The sequence below is a fragment of the Syngnathus scovelli genome, chromosome 20, assembly GCF_024217435.2.
Source record: "Syngnathus scovelli strain Florida chromosome 20, RoL_Ssco_1.2, whole genome shotgun sequence".
Classification (NCBI taxonomy): Eukaryota; Metazoa; Chordata; class Actinopteri; order Syngnathiformes; family Syngnathidae; genus Syngnathus; species Syngnathus scovelli.
Genome location: NC_090866.1, coordinates 2,116,786 through 2,143,088, shown reverse-complemented (window position 1 = coordinate 2,143,088; position 26,303 = coordinate 2,116,786). Strand labels below are relative to the sequence as shown.

At 48.5% G+C, this 26,303-nt stretch overlaps 1 protein-coding gene and 1 long non-coding RNA gene across 2 annotated transcripts; both read left to right on the top strand.

Moving 5' to 3' along the window:
• Positions 1 to 288: 288 nt before the first annotated feature.
• LOC125989997 (janus kinase and microtubule-interacting protein 3-like) lies at positions 289 to 1,408 on the top strand. Its single transcript, XM_049756589.2, has 3 exons — positions 289 to 628; positions 706 to 831; positions 1,200 to 1,408. The coding sequence occupies exons 1-2, from the start codon at positions 401 to 403 to the stop codon at positions 820 to 822; spliced, it is 345 nt and encodes a 114-aa protein (XP_049612546.2). The 5' UTR covers positions 289 to 400; the 3' UTR covers positions 823 to 831; positions 1,200 to 1,408.
• A 1,073-nt stretch (positions 1,409 to 2,481) lies between these two features.
• Positions 2,482 to 3,378, top strand: LOC125990002 (uncharacterized). Its single transcript, XR_007488782.2, has 3 exons — positions 2,482 to 2,793; positions 2,973 to 3,143; positions 3,275 to 3,378. It is a non-coding gene; the product is annotated as an uncharacterized lncRNA (long non-coding RNA).
• The last annotated feature ends 22,925 nt before the right edge of the window (positions 3,379 to 26,303 follow it).

The window sequence follows — 26,303 nt, the reverse complement described above, 5'->3', positions numbered from 1 at the left end:
AGGAGCAGGTGGTCGTGATTCACGCCAGGACCCTTCCCACCCTAGGCGAGAAGGTAACGCGCACGTCCACGCACGCTCTCGCATTCTGCTTATGTGACAGCAGCCTTTCCTCAGTGGTTAGAATACATCAAAGTGACCAAGTCAGCACTTCAACAGAAGATGTTGGACATTGAAAGTGAGAAGGTAGACAGACATGCGACATCAGCCAAGGGGAACTCGGGGCAATGTGCCCCAACAATTCTGACCTTGAGCTGTGCTAGGATATGTTCTGCAAGCACGAGGGCTACCTGGATGAAGAGTTGGACTTCAGGAAGCGTTCCATGGACCAGGCTCATGAGGTAAGCCGCCCTCAAATCTTCCGCCGGACCACTGATGGACGAGGATTGCGGCCCAGAGGATCATGGAGCTGGAGGCCATGTTGTACGAGGCGCTACCGCAGCGGTACTGCCCCGCCACGGACGGCGAAAAAGCCAGCCACGCTGGCGTGAATGACGTGCTGACGGCGGATCAGAGACAAGAGCTTAGGAGCGCCGTGGACCAATGGAAGCGAGCCCTGATGTGCGAGTTGAGGGAGCGCGACGCTTGCATCCTCCAAAAGACAATGGATCTGCTGCACAGCGCGCAACAGGTAAGGGCCCAAAGCCAGCCCGGCACTTACTTGCACGCTTACTGGCTTACTGGCTACTTTCCATCTGTCCGTCCTAGAGGAACAAAGAGCTGAAAGAATTCATCGAAGCTCAGAAGAGACAAATCAAACAATTGGAGGAGAAGTTTCTGTTTCTCTTTCTAGTATTCTCCTTGGCCTTCATTCTGTGGCCCTAACACCTGCTGGTGAGTGAGCTCCAGCGGCACCGCACTCGACACCTCCGATACACTGCCAGCCGGTCTCAGACGTTGGCAGACGCTCCGATGCCGACGTATACCTCCCGCCACGGTGACAGAGGCACCGCGTCACACCGGCGCTCATCCAATCAGAAGGCCGGAAAGGCAAATTCACATGCAGGGCACTCTTGAACCAGAAGAGAGCGCCACAAAAAACGGTTGTTGCCCCAAACGCGCACTAAAAAGGGTCACAATAACAAGAGTCCCACCAGCCAGCCGGGGCCACCCGTCCATCCATTTCTTCAGGGGGGAAAAAATTGGAGTCACCGGTGAGTACATTTTGCATTTAGCTCTGCTTTTCTGCTTCTGTCTTCAAGTGTGTGGCATCCTGCGACCAAAGATTCAGCCAACCCCAAAGCGGTTGGCCTCAACGTCCCACCACCATTCCTACCAGAGCAGGTGACGTGATGCTTTGGACATCCTTCCATCTCAGATGCCCAAAAGTACTCTTTGCCACATCTGCGGCAATACGGTGTCTTTTCAAAGGTGCAAATAAATCCAGCGTGGGCGGAACACGCACGTCTTCGGTTTTTCCCGCTTTGTTTGTGTGACAACTGTTGTGAAAATTTTATACAAATAAAGTTGTATAGTACAGGTTTGGCCAAGCCGCAACTCCCGAACCGCATGCGGCTCTTTGCTTGGATTCATGCGGCTCTTTTTTGTTTATATCAACATGTTTATGTGTGTGTGTGTGTGTGTGTGTGTGTGTGTGTGTGTGTGTGTGTGTAGGTGTGTGTGTTTGTGTGTGTGTGTGTGGGGGGGGTTGTGCGTGTTGGCTTCACTTGAGTTCAATTTAGTATTTTCGTCAAAAGCGCATGTGGTGAAATTCCACATAGGATGGGCAAACACATTCCAGTAAACTATTAGTGTCAATTGGGCTCTCGAAATGGCAGGGAAAAGATGCACAGCAAAACGAAAATATGTAGATGAACACAGGACGTTTTTATCTGAGTGGGAAAGTTTCTATTTTTTGTTGAACGTGATGGCAAACCATTCTGCCTGATATGTCAGACCTCAGCGCATTTCAAAGATTCAAATCTTCAGCGCCATACACTTCAGCTCACTCCATGCTAACATTGATCAGGCGTCGAACCCGCAACATCATGCTTAAGAGGTGGACATGCTAACCAGTGCACCATTATGTCAACACATAATAACTGTAAGTCTACTGATCAAAACAGCGGTTACTATATGACGTCGCTACGTCGTGGTCACGTGACGCAGACAAAACGTCAATGGGCAGACCTTCCTCCGAAATTAGAATCCGTGGGCAGAGTTAACTTGTTTAAAAGGGAGTGGGCAGAAGAAATATTTAATTTATTTAAATCTATTTTGAGTGCACACCATTATGCCAATGCATAACAACCGTAAATCTACTAAACAAAACAGCGGTTGCTATATAACATCTGCCACATTGTGGTCACGTGACAGACGTGACGTCGATGGGCGGAACTTCCGCCGGAATTCAAATCCGCGGGGAGAGTTAACTTGTTTAATAAGGGAGTGGGCAGAAGAATTATTTAATTTATTTAAATCTATTTGGAGTGTGCGCCATTATGTCAATGCATAACAACTGTAAGTCTACTAAACAAAACAGCGGTTGCTATATGACGTCTGCCACGTCGTGGTCACGTGACGCGGACGTGACGTTGACGCCTACTTTACCTCCCACCGATCACAGGACCCCTCGGCTGCATAACCGCGCCCCCTTCCCAACCAATCGGATTTGCTATACGCGAAAACTACGACAATGGGCGGAACTTCCGCCAAAATTTGAATCCGTGGGCGTGGCTCGCAACAGGAAGTAGGAAAATGGCGATGTTGACAAAGACACAGCGGATGGAAACATACGACTAACAAGAGAAATATTTTTATTTTCTGCTTGCAACTGGACCGTCCAGAGCGTACACGGTAAGTACAACTAATCGTTTTTAAAAAGAAGTACTTTTGTTGCCCTGAAAAGCGAGTGAGTGTGGCGTTTGGGGGGGAAACATCGAATTTCGACGATTCTTTCTGGTCAACGGTTGTAAATGATTGCGTTGATTAAAAAAGAAAACTTGATGTAACTCTACTTTTAACTGCCGTTTCAGATAAGCGGGTATTACGTCACAGTCATGTGCCGCGGATATGACGTAATTGGCGGAACTTCCACCAAAATTCAAATCTGTTGGCGCGATGGCCGTGAGCCACTGAGCAACGACGAATATCAACAGAAACATCTTTATTTTCTGCTTGCAACTGGACCGTCTACAGCGTACACGGTAAGTAACACTCATTGTGTTTAAAGAGATTTACGTTTGTAATAGCAACGTGTAGCTGAGGCGCTAGCAGAAGTGTAGCCGCGTTGCGTTGTACGTGTGAATATTGGTCCAGGCGAAATGTTAATGTTTAGGTTCCACGGTGTTTGTTGGCTGCAAGTTTTCCACTGCAAGAAGAGGCTCGTATCATTGACCAGGAGCGAGCTACAATGGTGAGTAGCCATAACATTTGATTTAACAAATAACCATAAATAAATACAGTGTGGGCACTGAAGTTAACATATGTGATTATACTGCCTAATCTGTCACCGAGTATATTGTTGCAAAGTAATATAAGATCCAAAGTTGTAATTCAGAATAGTTTTCAAAAGAAGGCCATTAGAATTATATACAAGTCTGATTACCCTGAACATAATAACAAGCTATTAATTAAATCACAAATTCTTCAATTCAAAGATTTGGTAGATTATCAGACAAATAATGTCTAACAGTAATTGATTTAACACATCACGATAAGTAGATTGAGTGTGGGCACTCTCAAGTTAACATATGTGATTATACTGCCTAATCTGTTACAGAGTATGTTGTTGCCAAGTAATGTAGAATAGATCCAAAGTAGTAATCCAGAATAGTTTTGAAAAGGCTATTAGAATAATAAACAAATCTGATTACCTTGAACATAATAACAAGCTAAGTGTTTAATATGTCCTATGAAGTCAAAATTGGGCACCATCATGTGGTGAAATTTGGAATTGCATCACATCCAATTTTGCCTGGGAACAAACCGATTAAATAAATCTTAGTCTTAAATAAGCCACTCCTTCTCAAACAAGTAAACTCTGCCCATTTTGCGCAGTAGATGTTCTGTTAATATCTAGTATTTATACAAAGTCATAATTTAAATTGCTTTCGACCTTCATTCATCACTTCAACCAACATTACTCGCTCTTATTACCAACTTGTATCGATTTAACTAAGCGTTTAATACTTCCTATCACGCCTCAAGTCAAGATTTGGCAAAATACAATTTCAGCAAATCCAATTTTGCCAGGGAACAAAAATAGATTAAATAAACTAAATAAATCTTCTTCCCATTAAATAAATCAGAAAAGTCTGTCTTGTAACCAGTCCTCTTCAAACAAGTAAAGTCTGCCCGTTTTGTGCCGTAGATTTGGTGTCTATGCCTAGTATTTATACAAAATCATAATTTAACGGACTTCATTCCTTCATTCACTTTGGAAATTTGGAATTGCAGCACATCAAATTTTGCCTGGGAAGAAAAGTAGATTAATTAAATTTAATAAGTCTTACTACTTCCCATTAAATACATTAAATACGTCTTACTTGTTCCCACTGCTTTTCAAAAAAGTAGTTTAAGACGAGGGTCCTTCACTCAACCTTTAACCTCAACCCCGCACGTCACATTGTGTTGTATCTGTGAATGTTGGTTGTGGCCAAATGATAGTTTTCTTTCATTCGTTTAGGTTCCACGGTGTTTGTCGGCTATATGTTTTCCACTGTCAGAAGGATGAAAATACAACGCTTGTACGTGGGCGAAGACGTCACCGGTGAGTCCTTCCTTCCTATTTATTTACCTTCTAGGTGCTAGAGGCTAAGTGTTAGAGGCTAAGTGTTAGAGGCTAAGTGTTAGAGGCAACACAATACGAACAACACAACACAATACGAACAACTCAACACAATACGAACAACACAATATGAACAACACAACAAAATACGAACAACACAACACAATACCAACAACACAATACGAACAACACAATACGAACAACGCAACGATACTGCACTGAACAACACGATACCGCACTGAACAACACGATACCGCATTGAACAACACCATGCATCACTGAACAACACCATGCAACACTGAACAACACCATCCCGCACTGAACAACACCATGCCGCACTGGACAACACCATGCCGAACTGAACAACACCATGCCGCACTGAACAACACCATGCCGCACTGAACAACACCATGCCGCACTGAACAACATTATGCCGCACTGAACAACACCATGCCGCACTGAACAATATTATGCCGCACTGAACAACACCATGCCGCACTGAACAACACCATGCCGCACTGAACAACACCATGCCGCACTGAACAACACCATGCCGCACTGAACAACACCATGCCGTACTGAACAACAACATGCCGCACTGAACAACACTACGCCGCACTGAACAACACTACGCCGCACAGAACAACACGACGCGGCACAGAATAACACAATACCGCACAGAACAACACAATACCGCACAAACAGTTTTAGATAAGTCATGTAAGCAGTCATGTGACGCGGACATGACGTCAATAGGCGGAACTCACGGCAAAATTTTAATCCGTGGGCGTGGCTTGCAACAGGAAGTAGGAAAGCGGCAATGCTGGCAAACAAGACACAGCGGTTAGTAACACGACGACTAACAAGACAAATATTTTTGTTTTCAGCTTGCAACTTTACCGTCTAGAGCGTACAAGGTAATTACAACTCATTGTTTTGAAAAATATGTTTTTTTTGTAGCCCTGAAAAGCGAGGGAGTGTGGCATTTGGGAGGAACGTCGAACTCGGCGTCTGCTTCCAGCCACAGACGCCAAATTTCGACGATTATTTCGACTGGTCAACGTTTGTAAATTATTGTGTTGATTAAAAACTTGATTTAACTCTACTCTTAACTTTGCCGTTTCAGATATGGGGGTATTACACCGCGTAAATGACGTCAATAGGCTGAACTCTCGCCAAAATTCAAATCTGTGGGCGCAATGGCCTTGAGCGAGACAACGGATACAAACACGACGATTATCAACAGAAATATCTTTATTTTCTGCTTGCAAGTGGACTTTCTAGAGCGTACACGGTAAGTACAACTCATTATGTTTAAAAAGATTTACGTTTGTGTAGTTTGCGTTGCTTTGTATCTGTGAATGTTGGTTGAGGCTAAATGTTAATGTTTAATTTCATTCCTTTAGGTTCCACGGTGTTTGTTGGCTGTATGTTTTCCACTGCAAGAAGAGGCTCGTATCATTGACCAGCATGAGCTACAATGGTGAGTACCCCTTTCGTCGTCCATTTATGTTAAACACTTCCTATTTCATGTCTAACAGTACTCGATTTAACAAATAACCATAAATAAATACAGTGTGGGAAGTCAAGTTAACATATGTGATTATCCTGCCTAATATGTTTATCACAAATATGTCACTAATCACTAATATGTTTATTTGTTTATCACAACACCTTTGGACCTTCAGCAATCGATTATTTCCCTTCATCTACATAGAAACAGAATGATGGTGTCTTAAACATCTCATTCATTTCACCAAATAACTTCACGCAGGTGGATAACGGCCGTCTCGGTCACGCTATGTTGCGTGATGCAGTTTTGAAGAACCAAATGCATTTATTCAATGAATAAGTCAAGCTAGATCTATGTTTATGATGTTGTAAGTTACGGTACCGATTGAAGTTGAGTCCGAAGCCAGTGGAAAACAGCGCTGCGTTTGTGCTCTCCAGGTACAAATGTTGTGATCTCTGACTGACGACCGGGCGAGACTCGAGTAAGAGATGTCCAAACGAGCTCCGGCAGGGCGGGTCAAGGCGGAGCGAACGGATGCCTTTCAGGCCGCCAATGACGAGCTGAGAGCCAAACTGATGGACGTCCAGTTAGAACTTCAGCAGGAGAAGAACAAGGTGAAAACCTCAACAGACAGACACTGCCTGCCTCCCTGCCTGCTTCCCTGCCTGCCTCCCTGCCTGCCTGCCTCCCTGCCTGCCTCCCTCCCTTCCTCCCTCCCTACCTCCCTCCCTCCCAGTTTTCCCGATGTAGATTTGACATGCGTGTGCCATGACTGTGTCAGCCTACATCAACTAATGCACCGAGGATGTCAGCACCACTAAGAATATCATCACCCGGGGCAACCAACGACCCTGGATGACTGAGGAGGTACTTCAAACGCTACGAGCGTGGAACTCTGCCTTCAAGTCTGGCGACAAGGAGACACTGAGGACAGCGAGAGCCAACTTGAACCGTGCCATCAGGGTAACGAAGCGAGACCACAATCGAAAAATTCAGGATCGTTTCCACAACGCCAACAACACCAGGAGTATGTGGCAAGGCATACGGGCGATTACAGATACAACTCACCCTCCCCCCCGGTGGGTGAAGTTGATGCTGACTTTCTAAATGGTCTAAATAACTTCTTTGGGAGGTTCGAGGCACTAAACGGCACTCCAGCAGTTAAAACTGTCCCCCATCAGGAAGAGGAGGTACTCTGCCTTGACTCCGCCGATGTGTTGAAGACCCTGAGGAGAGTCAACCCCCGTAAGGCCCCTGGCCCCGACAACATTCCTGGGCGTGTGTTCAGGGAATGTGCAAGTCAGCTGGCTGGGGTCATCACAGACATTTTTAACACCTCGCTGGGCCAAGCCACAGTGCCATCGTGCTTTAAGACTGCCTCCATCATTCCGGTGCCGAAGAAACCTCAAATCACCTCATTTAATGATTACTGGCCTGTTGCACTGACTCCGGTCATGATGAAGTGCTTCGAAAGGCTGCTTAAAGATCACATCGCTCCAGCACCAGCTGTTACCATCATCCCCTTCCACAATAAAGTCTGTCGCTACGCACTTGGCTGTACTGTCCGTTCCCTTACAGTACAGACTGACCAACGCTATGCAGCCAGCGAACGACGAGACTGCATTGAGCCGACTGGAGCGAGCCGAGACCGCCGTCAGCAGCCTGGCTGCCGACATCCGGTACCTGATCAAGGTTGGTCAGCAGCAACAGCTACAGCAGCAGGAGATGGCCCAAACCCTCCAGAGACTGTCGGTAGCTGCATCCCCGGCTGTCACAGCACCCCCGCACCGCCCGTCTGCCGAGGCCAGGACGCTCGTGGACGTCCCGGAGCCCCGCCTTGGCAACATCGAGAAGTTTAACGGCAATCCCAAGCACGTGAGGGCATTTGTGACCAACTGCCGCATAATGTTCAGCCTCCAGCCAATCACGTTTTCGTCGGAATCAGCCAAGGTCGGGTTCGTCCTAACCCACCTCACGGGCGAGGCGCGGCTGTGAGGTCTGGCCGAATATGAAAGGATGGCCCCGGCTTGCGATTCCTTCGACGCCTTCGCGGAGGAATTGCTCTGCCTGTTCGACCTGGGATCCGCCGCCGAGGACGCCGCCGAGGAACTGGCGACGCTGCGTCAAGGTAGCCGATCGGTTGCGGAGTACCCCCGTAAGTTCCAGACGTTGGCCGGCAGCAGCGGATGGAACACGCCGGCGCTCGTTAGCACCTTCCTAAACGGCCTCGCTGAGTACATGAAAGATGGACTGGTTTCTTACGATCGCCCGCGAACCCTGAAGGGCGCGATGGACTTGGCGGCCCGAGTAGACCGGCGGATCCAGACGCGGCGGCGCGATCGGGAGAGGAGGTCCCCGCGAAACCCGTGTGGTCACATTCCTCCGTCTGCTGGGGACACGCCAACCACACCACCCGCCGAGCCCATGGATCTGGGAGGGGCTCGGGTTCCCTCGGAGGAGCACCGTCGACGCCCCTCACTGGGCTTGTGTTTTTACTGTGGGGAGGGGGGTCATCGGGTAGCGGGGTGCCCGTTAAAAAGGCCGGAGCTCACGCGGCGTCGGGGATCCACGTGAGCTCGACCAGCACCGGCTCTCCCAGCCCCAGCACGCTCACGCTACAGGCACGCGTCCAGCTCGCGGCGGGCGACCAGAACGTGGCGGCCTTGGTGGATTCCGGCGCGGAGGGGAACATCATGGACATTAGCCTGGCACGCCAGTGGGGTGTCGGCTTCCTCCCTCTGAGCCCGCACGTGCCATTGATGGCCGTCTGATCGGCGAGGTGGCTTTCGTGACGGAACGAGTTAAGTTACTGCTCTCTGGCAATCACCACGAGACCATCCAGTTTTTTCTTCTTTCCCTCCCAGGACAGCAGCTCATACTGGGGCACCCTTGGTTGCGGCAGCACAACCCGGTGCTGGACTGGGAGGTGGGGGTCGTTCGGCAGTGGAGCGAACGCTGCCATCAGGTGTGCCTGAGGGCGGCCACCAGCCCACTCGGCAGAGCCCCGCCCAGGTACAGTCCCGACATCCCCAATGTCCCAGCGTTTTATCACGAACTCAAGGAGGTTTTTAGTAAAGCCAGGGCCACTTCTCTTCCTCCACACCGGTCCTACGATTGCGCTATCGATCTGTTACCCGGCCTCTTCCCTCCCAAGGGACGCGTCTACTCCCTGTCCGCTCCTGAGCGCCGGGCTATGGAGGAATACATCCGGGAGTCCCTGGCAGCCGGTATCATACGGCCGTCCTCTTCACCTGCGGGAGCGGAGTTTTTCTTCGTGAAGAAGAAGGAGGGCACGCTACGCCCGTGTATCGACTACCGGGGAATAAACGAGATCACTGTGAATAACCGATACCCTCTGCCTCTTCTGTCTTCCGCCTTCGAGAGCCTTCAGGGTGCCACCATTTTCACAAAGCTGGATCTTCGCAACGCCTACCACCTGATCCGCATCCGGGAGGGAGACGAGTGGAAGACGGCTTTCAAGAAGAAGCATCTCGAAACCAAAGTTAATGGGAGATAACAATCTGGAATGGAGCACGTGGTAACAATCTAGCGACAATAAGGGTTAAGGTCTATCAACGGAAAAGCATGAATGACGACAACTCATACAGCCAATAGGGATTAGACTGCAGCACAATAGGCAACAAATGTCCATCCATCCATTTTCTGAACAGCTTAGTCCCTACGGGGGTCGCGGGCGTGCTGGAGCCTATCCCAGCCGTCATCGGGCAGTAGGCGGGGGACACCCTGAACCGGTTGCCAGCCAATCGCAGGGCACACAGAGACAGACAACCATTCACACCCACACTCACACCTAGGGACAATTTGGAGTCTTCAATCGGCCTACCAAGCATGTTTTTGGAATGTGGGAGGAAACCGGAGCGCCCGGAGAAAACCCACGCGGGCCCGGGGAGAACATGCAAACTCCACACAGGGAGGGCCGGAGGTGGAATCGAACCCGCACCCTCCTAACTGTGCGGCGGACGTGCTACCCAGTGCGCCACCGAGCCGCCCTAGGCAACAAATGTTTGGAAGGTAATTAAATAAAATAGAAAACTGGATCAGAAACAAGGAATAGGGAAAATTTCTTAACACATGAATGCATTAAAGCTGCTATTAAAGGGAAAGTATTTAAGAACACATTTCGACGAAGATAAGGTACATACACAAATTGGTTGGACAAAACTGACGAGACTGGTACCAATTTGACGATATTGAGAAAAAACCTAAATCAAAGAGGGAATTTGGAGAGAAAATTAGTATTTGGACTGGGAAAGAGTGATTGCCGAGACGTGATTGACAGGACTTCAGACAGTGACAGCTGCAGCAGGACAGGCTAACAGGCTAACATGCGCAGAGTGGCCGAAAATAGCCACGGCCCAGCGGTTCGGCACCTTCCAAGCACCGCAGATGAGATCGCGGGGCCGCATTCGACTTCCGGCGGCCGGCGCGCACAGCGAGCGGCGCCGGTGACCGTCCGGCTCGACTTGGTACCTCGCACGGCTCTCATCTTCCCCCCGCACGTACTTCCAAGCGCTTGGGGAGACGCTCAGAAACTGCCGGTGCCGCCGTGGCGGGGAATTGCCTCGCTCTGGCGGATGCGGCGAGTAAAAACACCACCTCTCGCACTTAGCGCACACTCTCGCGTTGCTACGCCTCCCGTGGCACTTTAAGCGGCCGAACGGCGGGAGTAACTCTAACTCTCTTAAGGTAGGCTCACTTGACATTTTTTTAACGGTTCGCGGAGGCGACCGGGACCACCGGGAGGCCGTGAGCGCGCGCCGGGTAGCAGGAAATAGCTCCAAGACGAGCGGATCGGCGTTTTGTAAGCACCGGCCGGTGCACTCGCGCACGCCGCCCGTTAGATTTTGTTTGGCCAATATATAATGTAAGTGTGCCTTGACAACGTTTCGGCCGCTAGGGCCTTCCCCAGGTCTGGCACACAAACAAACAAAAAATGAAATTGATGCTGAAATCTACTGTTTGTAATTGCTGCTGAGTTGTTTTCTCTTTGCTCTCTCTCCACGCACTGAGCATCTGTTGCGCTGCGCGTCCTTTTATAGTCTCTGTTTGGTTAGAGTTTCTAAATTCAAATTTTAGTTTTTGTTTCCGACTTTTTCTTTTTTGGAAATAAAATTGGTTTTAGCCTCAATGAATGTGTTCCAATTACGATTTGATATTGTGAATTATGATTTTGATTATTTTATTGTTTTGTTTTTTTTGTATTTTAATTTTTTGTTTCTCATTTTTCTTACTACAGGTATGTGGATTATTAGGGTAGGTATTTACGTATATATTTTTTTGATGTTTGTCTTTTCTAATTTTTTAGGTGGGCGTGGTCCGTGGAACAGAGGCGTGGTACCAATTTGAGGTAAGTATCCAAGGTAGGTGTTAGAGATTTGCTCACTCCAACTTATTTTGCAAGAACCACACGGGAGACAAGCAAGTTATTTTAGACACCTGCAGCTGGAGAGATCACTCGCTACAGGAATGAAATCTGGAGCCTCTCCCAACTGCAAAGGCATATTTATTAAGAGAAAGAGTGGGGGTAAGAGTAGACTGAATAGGAAGCCCTTGTGCTCTAGTCAAAACATATCATGGGATGTTTTACGACCTTGTGTAGGATGAGACAAGGTAGGTTATTTATTACCGGTTGCATTCCAACATAATCATACGATAAGGATAATTTGAAAAACCCTAACATCTCCCTCCTGTTTTATCATATGATTATGCCACCGCAAACAACAAAGACAAGTCAAAAAAAAAACCACACATATATATGTATAATGAAGAAAGAAGAATAGTAAAAATAAAAAACAACAAACAATGATAGCAACACTTTCCAGTGAAGATGAGGCATTACCTTGATACCCCAAGATCAAAATTATTGTGTAAGCGAAAAACCTGCCGGCCAGATGTTATTAGCAGGAAAATTCTTACACGGTCCCTTTGCCTAAGACGACCAGAATGCTATCAATAAAAAAACAAAAACACAGAAACAGTACATCATTGTATCCATCACTCTACGCAATCCACGCTTCATTATCGTCATCACATCCGTCATCTCTAAGAAGTTGTATATGAACTTGGGCTACAGTAGAGGACACAAACTTCGACACAGCAGACTTCAAACATGGGATAACGCAGGACGTAAACAAGCACAACACCACCAGCACAACAAGCACAGGAGACAGCAATTTCAAAAGCAGTTGCCACCAGTTGCCAGGGAATAGCCACGAAAAGAAATCAAACTGATGTGGGACCTTGTCATTAGACATGGCCTGCTGTAAGTTCTTCAGTGAATTCATGGCGTCGTTTATGTGGGTGTCATTTTCTCCTGGTATGTATGTGCAACCTGAAGTCCCAATGATGTGGCACACACCACCTTGTGCTGCCATCAACAAGTCCAGAACCATCCTGTTTTGCAAGACCATCAGTCTAATAGCCTGAATCTCTCTATTTTGTCCATCGTTGACTTGCAGTGAGAGATTCACAAAGGATTGAAAACCATAGTTCAGTGTCTCGATGAAGAGCGATAGTTTCCCAACCCCAATTTGAGGGAAGAGCGCAAGGACAACTTTGTCTCCGACGGACCATACTTTATGGTCCTCTGGAACGTTCGCACCCCAGACAGGGTCATGAGGGTCAAAGGTTGCAACTGCTCTGCGTCGACGTCCAGAAGAGTTGTGTGCTCCTGTCAGCTGATGATGTCGTATCCTGTAGGTGTGGTCCGTCACCCACACTGGTGCACACACTCCTGTCCAGTTGGCGGGCAGCATCGGATAAACCTTGTGACCACAAAGCCACCAGCCATTCTGTATGAAGTATGTTCCGTTCGATGGTGTAGCCATGTTGGTTGGAGAGCCCTCACCACCTGAAATGGCTCTCTTATCCTGACACTCATCGGTGATGTCCAAAGCTCCCATCCAGTTTCCTCCTGGAGAGCAGTCGTCGTTAATGCAGACGTGGGTCTTGTTACCTTGGATGTAACATGTGTAATTCACTCCAGCTGGTCTCTCTGTGTAGGCCACTTGTGGTATTGTTCGTCCTCTAACAGTCACATTGAGATTTGTCCAGAATAGCTGATCACAGGCACCGTCAGCAAGTCCAGGGCGGTAAGGGTCGGCATCTTTGACTGTGACGGCACGGTGCTGATATCCAACTCCTCCCATGGATGCCATACATTTTGCTTCAGTGACATTCATTGCTCTGGCCTCCAAGCGAACTTGCGTGGAGGAAGGGGGGAGTTTCGAACACACATAACACCCCTCCTGTGTGTGAGCTCTCACAGTGAACTTGACATACCGGTACCAAGTGTTGGTTTCGTATGGGTTTCTGGGGTCCCATGACCAGTCCTCAAAGTTCTTATCATGCGACCATCGTTTTCCACGGGCAACATTGTCATTTGGTCTGTTCAGATGAGTCAATAGACCATAGCACACTCCAACCACAACGCAGCAGAGGATCCATCTGGCATATGGAGCCCCGTTGCTACTAGGATGGCAGAGACACCGGGACATCCCCTCGCCTAGCGGAGTGGGGATCGATGAATTCTTCACCAACATTGAGACGCCTCACCCTAAACGATGGGACTCCTTTGTAGTTAGCCTTCCCCACCACTCTGAATTAGGGGTCCAGCACTCTCTGCAACTTGCAGTGGCTGAGGTGAATCCAACTGGGCCGTTGAGAAATCTTAACCGCCGTGGGAGTAGATAGCAAAACTTGAAACGGTCCCTCCCACCGCGGGCTGGCCCAGTTCTTTCTTTTGATGACCTTGATGTAGACCCAGTCTCCTGGATTGATGGGGTTGTCCACCTGTGAGGGGGAGAGATCAGGCGGCAGTAAATTTGCATTGGACACATCTTTCAGTTTGAGCGTCCTGATTAGATAATCTGCCAAGGTCTGTTCTTCGTCTGCTTTTTGCAAATCTGCAGGGAACACTGGTAGTCTGTATGGTCTCCCATGTATGATTTCAAAAGGTGTTAGTCCTTCTGAAGTGGGAGTAATTCTCATATAGAGCTTCACTATGTCGAGGCACTCTGGCCAAGGTCTGCCTGTTGTTTCCATGCATTTTTTCAACCTGCTTTTGATAGTAAAGTTTGCCCGTTCAACCAGGCCTGCGCTCGAAGGATGCCAAGCACAGTGGTTTTTTAACGTTATTCCAAGGTGTATAGCCATGTTCTGCACAACTTGGTTCACAAAGTGTGGACCATTGTCACTGTAAATGGTTTGGGGGATGCCATGAGTTGGTATGATGGTTTTGCAGATGGCTTTTGCCACTGTTAAGGCATCTGCATGTTTAGATGGAACTATTTCCACCCATTTGGAAAATGCATCAATCATCACTAGGCAGTATTTGTGAGGTCCACTTTGTGTGAGTTCAATAAAATCCATATGCATGCTTTGAAATGGATAAGAGGGTTTTGGAAATGAGCCTCTCTTAGATCTCATGTTTCCTTGTGGATTATGTTTCACACAAACAGGACATGCTTTACAATTTTTTTTTAAGTAAGCATCTAAACCAAAGGTAGTGAATTGTTGATCTATGATGGACTTCATCCCTCCTGTCGACACATGGCAATGCCCATGTGTCGCAAGCGCTGCTGCCTTAAAAAGTGATTTTGGTAAAACAGGTTTGTCGTTTGCCTTTTGTCATCCACATTCGTTTTTCCACCATTGGAGCATTGCCCTGCATATCTGTCAGTACAGTCTTATCTATGAGTTGTGTGTCATGGCCATGTCTCCCTGCAGCTGCTTTTTTTGCAATTTTGTCTGCTAATCTGTTTCCATTTGAGACTTCATCTCTGCCAGTGGTGTGAGCAGCACATTTACACACAGCTAGTTTAGCAGGTAAAAGAATGGCCTGCAACAATTCTTTTAACAAAGAGGCATGGGTAACCAGCTTACCGGTTGATGTTGTCATCCCTCTGCGCTCCCATTGTTTCGCAAAATAGAACAGAGTAGAAAACGCATACTGACTGTCTGTGTATACAGTGACTTCCTTATCTTCCGCTAATTGACAAGCTCTTGTTAGAGCAATCAGCTCAGCAGCCTGTGCTGACCTGGTGTATGGAAGTTTTTCTGCTTCAACAATCTGGTTTGGCAATTTCACAATTGCATAACCACTTTGATTGTTTCCTTTAGGATCCTTTGAACATGATCCATCCACAAACCACTTTTCCCCCTTGTCAAGTGGTGTGTCACTTAAATCTTCTCTGGGCAGCTGTAGATGTTCTGTAGCATCCAAACAGTTATGTGGTGTTCCATCCCCTGGCAACGGGATCAACGTTGCTGGGTTAAGGATTGTGCACCTCTTTATCACGATGTGTGGTTGTGACAGAAGTATAGCAGAGTAGGACAGATGTCTGGCTGGCGACAAAAAGTTCATTTTGCTTTGCAGCAGCAACACATCTACAGCATGTGGAACCAGCAGCTCCATTTTGTGAAAGAGCACCACATCTGCAGATTGTCTCACTGCAAGCGCCGCCGCGCATACTGCTTGGACACAGTCCGGCAAAGACAGAGCCACTGGATCCAGTTTTTTTTAATAAAATGCAATTGGTCTTAGTTTGCTACCATGACTCTGCAGCAACACTGAGGTCATAAAACCATTCCTGCAGTCTGCTGTTTGCACAAAGGTTTTATTGTAGTCTGGCAAGATAAGAGTTGTGGTTTCTATCAGAGCCTGTTTCAGCACTACAAAAGCATCATCCGCTACTGGTGTCCACATGATTTTTTCTGTCATTGTTATGGGAACTCCATGCACAATATCCAGCAGCGGTTGTGTTTTTTCCGCATTATGTGGGATCCATGCTCTGCAGTAATTGCAGAGCCCCCAAAATGACATCATTTGTTTCTTTGTTTCAGGTTTCGGTATATCTGAAATAATCTGCTTTCTGGTTCTTTGTATCTGTCTTCCAGAAGCCGACAAAGTGTGACCTAAATAGTTCACTTCCTGTCTGACCCATTGTAACTTATTTTTGCTCACTTTATTCCCTGTTTTGCAGAGATAGTGTAACAATGCTAAGGAGTCTACCTTGCAAGCAGCTTCAGTTTCAGAGGCTACCAGGAGATCATCTACATAAACAAGAAGTTGGCTTTTGTTTGACATCTGAAAATCAGCCAAACAGGCCATGATAGCTTGAACGCAAATAGTTGGACTATCAGCAAATCCTTGTGGCAATCTGGTGTATGTATAGCTTTGTCCTTTAAAGGTAAAAGCGAACCAAAACTGTGAGTCTGGGTGAATTGGCACTGAGAAAAATGCATTGCTGAGATCAATTACTGTGAAAAACTTCTGATTAGGTTTCAAAGTGTTCAGAAGTGTGTGTGGGTCAGGCATATTGGGTGATCTTGTTTGCACTGCATCATTCACTGCTCGTAAATCTTGTATCATTCGCCAATTAATTATGTCGGCCTTTTGGACTGGAAAAATGGGAGTGTTGCAAGGAGAATCCGAACACTCCCTAATGATTCCTCCTGTCAAAAGATCATTTATAACAGGGGCAATCCCGTTCATTGCCTCCTGTTTTAAAGGATATTGTTTAACTCTTGGATGCCACTCTGATCTTGGTTTGATCTGTACTGGGGAAATGGATTTTAAAAGTCCTACATCAGATGGGCCCTTGGTCCACAGTTTTTCAGGAAGCCCAGCCAATTCCCCCTCCTCCTTTTCATTCAAATAAATGTCAACTAGTCAGGGAAGCGCACAAGCGCCTGCTCTGCCTACAGGTACTTCACACACTGTTTGCTTCCACACGTCACAACTGGTACTGTAGCTCCACCCATCACCTTTGTCCTCATAATCAGTCACAGATCCAGCAAGTTTAATTCGGGAACCCACATCTGCCCACGTTATACTGTGAGGTTTAAACAATGAGATGTGGGGTACAGCCGACAATTTGTATCTGTCTTTCTGAGGAACGGGCAAGAGCACAGCAGCAGCTGCAAATGACCTGCGATCAGTGTACAGAGCAGTGATTGTTAAAGTTACTTCTGTGTCGCTGAGAAAACTTCCAATATAGTCATCTTGTGGATCAGTGAAAATATTCATGGTGACATGTAATTCAGTACAAGTCATTTCTGATTCAGGTTGGGACAATTGTTTTCGAGCTTCACTCAGCAATCTGCTTGGGAGTTTAGGATTTCGTTCAGGAGGGATGGCATAGGAGCAGCAAATCTGTTCACCTGCTTGTGCAGCATATGAGTCCACATCTCTCATTCTACATGCTCGCATGCCATCCTTTACTGGAATTATTGCAATTCCCAACCGAGTCATCAGATCTCGTCCCAACAGGTTTATGGGACATTTTGGGGATAGGACAATCGAAACTGAAGCCATGCTTCCAGTTTCCTTATCTCTCACTTCAACTGGATTAGAGATACTTTCCTTGTGTACCTGCCCATCAGCAGATTTCACCCAAATAGTATTTTGGGAGGCCTTTAGATTTGTGACTTTAGTTTTTATCACGGTTTTACAAGCCCCGGTATCACACAAAAACTCGACATCACTTCCTCCAATGTTTAGAGTAACATATGACTTTTCTTTTAATGCACTCAGAATGTCCCATGCTGTATGGACATCTACTATTTCGTCCTCTATAGGAGCATCAGAGGTCAAAGGGGGGGAATCTAGTCATGCTGAAAATTTGGCCTTTCCTCTGCCCCTTCCTGCACCCTTTGATTGATATTGTTTTGCAGAACGACACTCCCTTGCAAAGTGTCCTCGTCTCCCACAGTTCCAACAGTTTGTATCTGATGGGGGTTTTGATTTATATGGTGGCCTGTGACCTTGTTGGCCTCTACCTCCTCCTCTGCCTTGCTGGGACCCTTGGAAGAAGACTGTTGTATCTTCATCTAGTTCATCATCATCATTATCTAGATGAAATACATCAGAACTTTTGCCTTTTTTGATCACTTTTTCAGCATGTCTGGCCCATTGCATAGTTGTTGTCACACTTGCAACATCCACTTCCACCAAATGTTTCCGCACCCAGTTGCCTATCTCAGGGCGGAAATTAGTGAGGAGCACATTTTTAAGCTGTTGTTGATAATCACTCTCAGCTGTATCATTGAATGGGATGCCACTATGCACCCTGAATTCTTTTTCAACTCTCAAACGAAAATCATCAGTATCTTCGCCAGGCTTCTGTTTTATTCCTGCCAAATGACCATAATTCGCTCGTCTTTGAAATATAGTTCGCACTCTTTGCACAAGACCATTCCATTGTGCTGCATACTCCCCTCCCAATTGATTTCCCTCAATGGGATAGGGAAAAGGCCCTTGATTATTTCTACCTGTATAATTTCCTCTAACCTTTGCCCAGTCTTTTCCCAAGGAGGACATTGCAGCCTCTCCTGCCTCATGTCCATTCAGTCTATAGGAATGTATAATTCCAGCCATGTCCTCTGTCCATATATCTGGGTCTTCAGCAACAGGGGTAACCCCTTCAACTGCTTTTCTTGCCTCTTCCAGAGTCCATGGCCGGAAAACATATGTATGTGGGGGTTGGCCTTCGCCTACAATAGGCTTTGGCACCTGTATCATTGGGCACACATCAACATTGTCTACATTTTGAGAAAATTTAGCAGCAGTGGTCAAACTTCTTATTTGTACAGGACTTCTAATAATGTGACCCTGACTTCTTTTGCTGTTATATGGGGGGGGGGGTGCAGGTTTGTTAAGCTTGGATACAAGTTTTGCGTACGAGCGGAAGGCCCTCTTGCTCCTCTGCTTGAGCTGCGCCTTCAGTTTCGGCTGGAGTCATGGCCGCGGCAGTGCGCCTTCGCACTGCGGCCTCATTGTCTTCCGGCCTGACAAACATAGTCTCTGTCAGGCTGGGAACAAGGCGGAGGACTCGGATGCAGAGTCGTTTCTTTCTCTGATTTATTCCAGCACACACACTGATCAAAAGTACAACTCAAAACGCCTCTTGCGAGGGAAAACACGTGGCAAAAAGTTCAAACAAAAGCGTCGCACTGGGGCGAGACAAAAAGGCTATGGGGATCACGGCGCTAACAAAAAGCGTCGCTCGGTGGCGAGACAAAAAGGCTATGGGGATCAAGGCACTAACAAAAAGCGTCGCTCTGTGGCGAGACAAAAAGGAGGAGTCTTACTGAGAGCTCGGACGTCAAAGAATCGCTGGTGGTCGGGACGAGGCAAGACACACTGGCACAAGACAAGGGGAAGACACGGACTAAATACACACAAAAGGGCGGGGACACAAGTGCTGACAATTAGTGTCAACTACACAGGTGCACACAATAGGGATCAGGGAAGACAAGACAACCAAACACCGAGGAAGGAAACACGAACTGAAACGGAAGGGATGACAAAATAAAACAGGAAGTAAAGTTACGACACCGACGAGAAAGAAAACCGGAAAAATAAACGCGACCGCATGACATAACCCCCCCCCCCCCCCCAGGGCCGGATCCCAGACGGCCCAGGAGCCTCAGGGTGAGCTGCATAAAAGTCCTCAAACAGTCCCGGGTCCAAAATATAACTAGGCGGCACCCATTGCCGCTCCTCCGGCCCATAACCCTCCCAGTCCACCAGGTACTGCCAGCCCCGGCCTCGTCTGCGCACGTCCAACAGTTCTTTCACGGTGTAGGCCGTCCCACCTCCCACAGTCCGCGGAGGCGGGGGCGGCGCAGGATCTGGCACCAACGGACTGTCCACAACCGGCTTGACCTTCCCAACGTGAAAGGTGGGGTGGACTGCAAGGGACCTGGGCAAGCGGAGACGCACCGCGGCCGGGTGCACGACCTTGGCGATGGGGAACGGACCCACGAAGCGAGGCGCCAGTTTCCTGGAGTCCCCCCGGTGGGGGAGATCCTTGGCGGACAGCCAGACACGTTGACCTCGCTGGTACACGGGCGCCGGACGTCTCCTCCGGTCAGCCATCCGCTTGACCCGGTCCCCCTGTCGGACCAGCGTGGCCCGTGCCGCCTACCAGACGCGACGACAGCGGCGCACCAAGGCGTGGGCCGAGGTCACCGTCACCTGCGGCTCACTGTCAGGGAAGACTGGGGGCTGGTAGCCATACACACACTTGAATGGGGACATACCTGTAGCCGTGGTGGGCAGGGAGTTGTGGGCATACTCCACCCAAGTGAGGTTCTTGCTCCACGAGGAGGGGTTCTGGGAGACCAGGCAGCGGAGACTTGTCTCCAACTGCTGGTTGATGCGTTCCGTCTGCCCGTTTGCCTCCGGATGATAGCCCGACGTGAGACTCACGGTTGCCCCTATGAGCCTGCAAAACTCCCTCCAAAACCTGGATATGAATTGGGGCCCCCTATCAGAAACAATGTCTTTCGGGAACCCATGAACCCGGAATATGTGGTCCATCATCACTGTGGCCGTTCGTTTAGCGGACGGGAGCTTGGGCAAGGCGATAAAGTGAGCCATCTTTGAGAATCTGTCTACCACCGTGAGTATGGTGGTTCGCCCATGCGAGGCCGGAAGCCCGGTGACGAAGTCCATGGATATCTCTGCCCACGGACGCGAAGGAATGGGTAGGGGATGCAGCAACCCCATACGGGCGCCGTGGGAGTTCTTATTCTGGGCGCAGACGGGACAGGCTGCAACGTATTCTTTGACGTCTGCCCTCATGGAGGGCCACCAGAATCGCTGCTGGATGACAAACAGGGTTCTGCGCATGCCCGGATGACAGGAGAGTCTGGAGGTGTGAGCCCAATGGACGACTTGGGATCGTAATTGATCAGGGACAAAAGTCTGTTCTCCGGGCAACCACTAGGGGGTGGCTTGTTACCATTGGCCCGCTGTACCTGGCCTTCGATTGGCCAGGTCACTGCTCTCACCAGGCAATGAGGAGGCAGAATGGATTCGGGCTTCTTAATTTCTGGATCTGAGTTGTAGACACGGGAGAGGGCGTCAGGCTTGGTGTTTTTGGTTCCCGGTCTGTAAGACAGAGAAAAGTTAAAACGATTGAAAAAAAGTGACCAGCGGGCTTGGCGGGAATTCAATCTCTTAGCTGACTTTATGTATTCTAAATTCTTATGGTCTGTCCAGACCAAAAAAGGCTGCTGTGCTCCCTCCAACCAATGTCTCCATTCTTCCAATGCCAGTTTTACTGCCAACAGTTCGCGATCTCCCACATCGTAATTCTGTTCGGCGGGCGTCAGCCATCGAGACAGGAACGCGCACGGATGGAGCTTGTTGTCGCTCTTGGCTCTCTGTGATAGAATGGCCCCTACTCCTTGATTGGAGGCGTCCACCTCCACCACAAACTGTCGTGACGGGTCGGGAAGCGTGAGGATGGGAGCGGTGCTGAAGCAGTTCTTCAGCTCCTGGAAGGCCGCCTCCGCCTCCGCCGACCAGCGGAAGGGAACCTTAGGAGACGCGAGCGCGTGCAAGGGAGCCGCCGTGGCACTGAAGCCCTTGATGAACCGCCGATAAAAATTGGCAAAGCCCAGGAATTGCTGCACCTTTCTGCGTGAGTCAGGGGTAGGCCATTCCGTTACCGCGCTAACTTTCGCCGGGTCCATCTCAACTTTGCCCGGGGCTACGATGAAACCGAGAAAAGATACGGTGTTCTTGTGGAATTCACTTTTCTCGGCCTTTACGTACAGTTGGTGTGCAAGGAGTCGTCGCAGCACCGTCTCGACGTGAAACCTATGGGTCTTCAGATCCGGGGAATAAATCAAAATATCATCCAAATATACGTACACAAAACGGTCCAAACAGTCTCTCAAAACATCATTTATCATGGCCTGAAACACAGCGGGAGCATTGGTGAGGCCAAATGGCATGACTAGGTATTCAAAGTGTCCTCGATGGGTGTTGAACCCTGTCTTCCATTCGTCCCCTTCCCGGATGTGCACTAGATGGTATGCGTTGCGCAGATCTAACTTTGTGAACACCCGGGCTTGCTGTAATTGGTCGAACACGGTCGACATCAGTGGGAGCGGATACCGGTTCTTGATTGTGATCTGATTGAGGGGACTATAGTCAATACAGGGACGTAGGGTGCCGTCCTTCTTGCCCACGAAAAAGAACCCCGCCCCCGCAGGCAACGATGATGGTCGAATCAGTCCTGCTTGCAGGGAGGAGTCTATATATTCGTTCAAGGCTTGCTTTTCAGGTCCCGAAAGAGAATAAAGCCTCCTCTTGGGTATAGTTGAACCCGGCAGGAGTTCAATGGCACAATCATACGGACGGTGGGGAGGTAGGGAGGTAGCCTTGGCCTTGCTGAATACCTCGGCCCATTGGTGGTAACACGCAGGGACCCCGGTTAAGTCTGGGGTTTGCGCGTCTAGAGCAGGAGGCACAGCGCGCGGGTTAGACTTGATACAGGAATCATGACAGTCGGGCCCCCATCCCGTTATTTCCCCTGATCCCCAGTCTATAGCGGGGTTGTGGCGTTGAAGCCATGGATACCCGAGAATGAGAGGGTTCATCGGAAAGGTCACGACATGTAGCCGTATATTCTCCTGGTGGGGCCCAATCGACAGCGAGACAGGTTCTGTTATGTGAGTTACCTCAAAAAGTGCCTGTCCATTGAGTGCCTTAGCTTTCACGGGAGTGTTCAGCAGGTCAGTCTTTACCCCCCATCGGCGAGCAAATGCCCAGTCTATCAAGCTTTCATCCGCTCCTGAGTCTATTAGCACTTCAAGTTCTATTTCTTTTCCCAGCTGTGTAATCCTGCCCTTGGGGAGCACTCGCCCCGGGGACAGAGCCGCAGAGAAGGCGCTTACCTTCAGGGTCCTCCTCACCGGACAAGAGAGGAGGAGGTGTCCGAGCTCACCGCAGTAGTAGCATCTTCCTTCCCGGCGTCGCCGTAACTTCTCCTCCTCTGTTAACTTAGCTCTGCCCAACTGCATTGGTTCTGGCTCCTGGCGCTGCCGATCCCCGTCCGGCCTGGAGTGGTTAGCGTCTAGGACGGAAGGACCGGCTACTGGGACGAAGGCGGGGGCGTTCCTGCTTCGGTGCTTCCTCCACTCTTGCAGCCGGTTGTCTGTGCGGATAGCCAGAGCGATGAGGGCGTCGAGGTCGCCCTTCTCCTTCTCTCCTTGCAATTCTGGAAACGCTCCGGCTTGGCCTGCTTCAAGGTGGGAAGATCTAGGGGGATTAGTTGATCCTGTATGGATCCAGAGAGGCCCCGGAGGAAGATGTCATACAGTGCCGTCGCGTTCCAACCGCACTCCGCGGCAAGCGTGCGGAAACGGATGGCGTAGTCTCCGACGGTCTCTTGTCCCTGGACTATCTGACAGAGTTGGCGAGCCTTTTCTCGGTCAGCGGAGATTGGGTCGAACACCGTTCGCAGAGCCTCGATAAAAGCGGGGAGAGAGCGACAGGAGATGGAATCCCTGGCCCATTCCGCGGTGGCCCACGTGCGGGCCCTTCCCGTCAGGTATGATACCTTGTAGGCCACCTTGGAGCGCTCGGTGGGGAAATCTGCTGGGGACCTCTCAAAGTGCATCTCGCATTCAGTAATAAAGGCCCGGCTAAGGCCGGGTTCACCGGAGTAGCGCTCTGGAGGAGCCAGTCTGGCACCGCCGGTCATGGGAGCTATTGCAAGGGGAGTAACTGGGGAAGCGGCGGGTGTACTGGAGGTCGCCGCTGGTCCCGCGTTTAAGAGCGAGAGCACGTCCTGCATTTGCTGACCCAGCTTTGCTACTTGGGTGGCGACCGCTCCTCTGAAGTCTTCTTGACTCTTAGCGAGTCCTCGGATTTCTTCACCCAAGTCGCCCACTTGCCTCTGGTGCTGGGCGAGCTGTGAGGCATGGGAGCGCACTGCGGCGCACAGGTGCTCCGACTCTGCCGAGTCCATGTCTGGCCAGTGTGTACTGTCAGGCTGGGAACAAGGCGGAGGACTCGGATGCAGAGTCGTTTCTTTCTCTGATTTATTCCAGCAAACACACTGATCAAAAGTACAACTCAAAACGCCTCTTGCGAGGGAAAACACGTGGCAAAAAGTTCAAACAAAAGTGTCGCACTGGGGCGAGACAAAAAGGCTATGGGGATCACGGCACTAACAAAAAGCGTCGCTCGGTGGCGAGACAAAAAGGCTATGGGGATCAAGGCACTAACAAAAAGCGTCGCTCTGTGGCGAGACAAAAAGGAGGAGTCTTACTGAGAGCTCGGACGTCAAAGAATCGCTGGTGGTCGGGACGAGGCAAGACACACTGGCACAAGACAAGGGGAAGACACGGACTAAATACACACAAAAGGGCGGGGACACAGGTGCTGACAATTAGTGTCAACTACACAGGTGCACACAATCGGGATCAGGGAAGACAAGACAACCAAACACCGAGGAAGGAAACACGAACTGAAACGGAAGGGATGACAAAATAAAACAGGAAGTAAAGTTACGACACCGACGAGAAAGAAAACCGGAAAAATAAACGCGACCGCATGACAGTCTCAGCCTCATCACCTTTTATCTTTCTATCTTTTGTCTTTTGGATTTGTTCTTTTCTCTCTTGTAAAGCTTTCAACCACATTTTAGCACAATCCAATTCTCTCTCTTTTCTTTTCTTTTTCAGTCCATTTTTCTTTTTATCCACACTCTCTTCTAAAACATCAACTACTATCTTCCACACTTCAACTCTCAACTTCCCTTCTACTCCATACTTTTTCTTCCACTTCGGCATATATTGCATACAATTAAGAAATCTACTCGCCATGTACTTCTCATCTCCGTCAAGAGGTAGAGATTTACCGTTTTTATTTCCCATCTTAATTCTAGTAATTTTAGGTTATACAATTTCTTTTTCTCAAAAATACTATTATTATTATTATTATTATTATTATTATTATTATTATTATTATTATTATTATTATTATTATTATTTAATTCTTTGACTCTTTGAGGATCCTCAATGCAGGTTTAAATCGACCTTTCAACAAATTACTAGCCTGTATTATTGCCGTGGATCAATGCTAGAACTGCTATTTAGTCAATTTATCCTACCAGTTACACACTCAATCACACAAACTCTAGCGCTTTTTTTTTTCCAGGCCTATCCAGGGATGGGTGTAAAACCCTCCCAAACAGCTTTGGAAAAACGGACAAAAGAAAAAATCTACGCCCTTCTTCAATTAAGAAAAAGAAGCTCTGTTTTTCTTAGCCCGTTTCTTCCACTGGGACTTGAACCCAAGCTGTTCTTTGGCTTGGAAAAACATACAAAGAAAAATCTACGCCCTTCTTTGATTAACAAAAAAGAAGCTCCGTGTTTCTTAGCAAGTTCCTTCCACTGGGACTCTAACCCAAGCCAGATCCCTCAGCTCGGAAAAACAGACAAAGAAGAGTCTACACACTTCTTCGATGAACGAAAAAGAAGCTCTGCCTTTCTTAGTCTGTTTCTTCCACTGGGACTTGAACCCAAGCTGGCTCTCGTGCACCTCTACGTGTTACGCGTTTAACAACACAACACAACTTCAGGCCTTTAACTTACTTGTCCCCTGGTTCGTTGCACTGCCGGGTCCCGTCAATCGACCTCTGTCAGACGAAGGCAGACCTAAGATGCTGGCCCAGCGAAGAATTTCCTTCCCAGGTCTTTCTTTACCAGGTCCGGCTAGTGGACGCTGGCCCGTCGACGGTGTACAGCGCGTCGTCCTCCGTCAGCCAGATGATGGGTATGAGAGGTCCCGGGTTTCGGCACCAAAATGTTAGAGATTTGCTCACTCCAACTTATTTTGCAAGAACCACACGGGAGACAGGCAAGTTCTTTTAGACACCTGCAGGTGGAGAGTTCACTCGCTACAGGAATGAAATCTGGAGCCTCTCCCAACTGCAAAGGCATATTTATTAAGAGAAAGAGTGGGGGTAAGAGTAGACTGAATAGGAAGCCCTTGTGCTCTAGTCAAAACATATCAGGGGATGTTTTCTGACCTTGTGTAGGATGAGACAAGGTAGGTTATTTATTACCGGTTGCATTCCAACATAATCATACCATAAGGATAATTTGAAAAACCCTAACATCTCTTGTGACACTTTCACACACTTTCTAGCACATTTCAATCCTCTCTTTCCTTTCCTTTCTCAATTACTTTTCTTCCCAGCCACACTCCTCCAAAACGTCTACCACTTCTTCCAC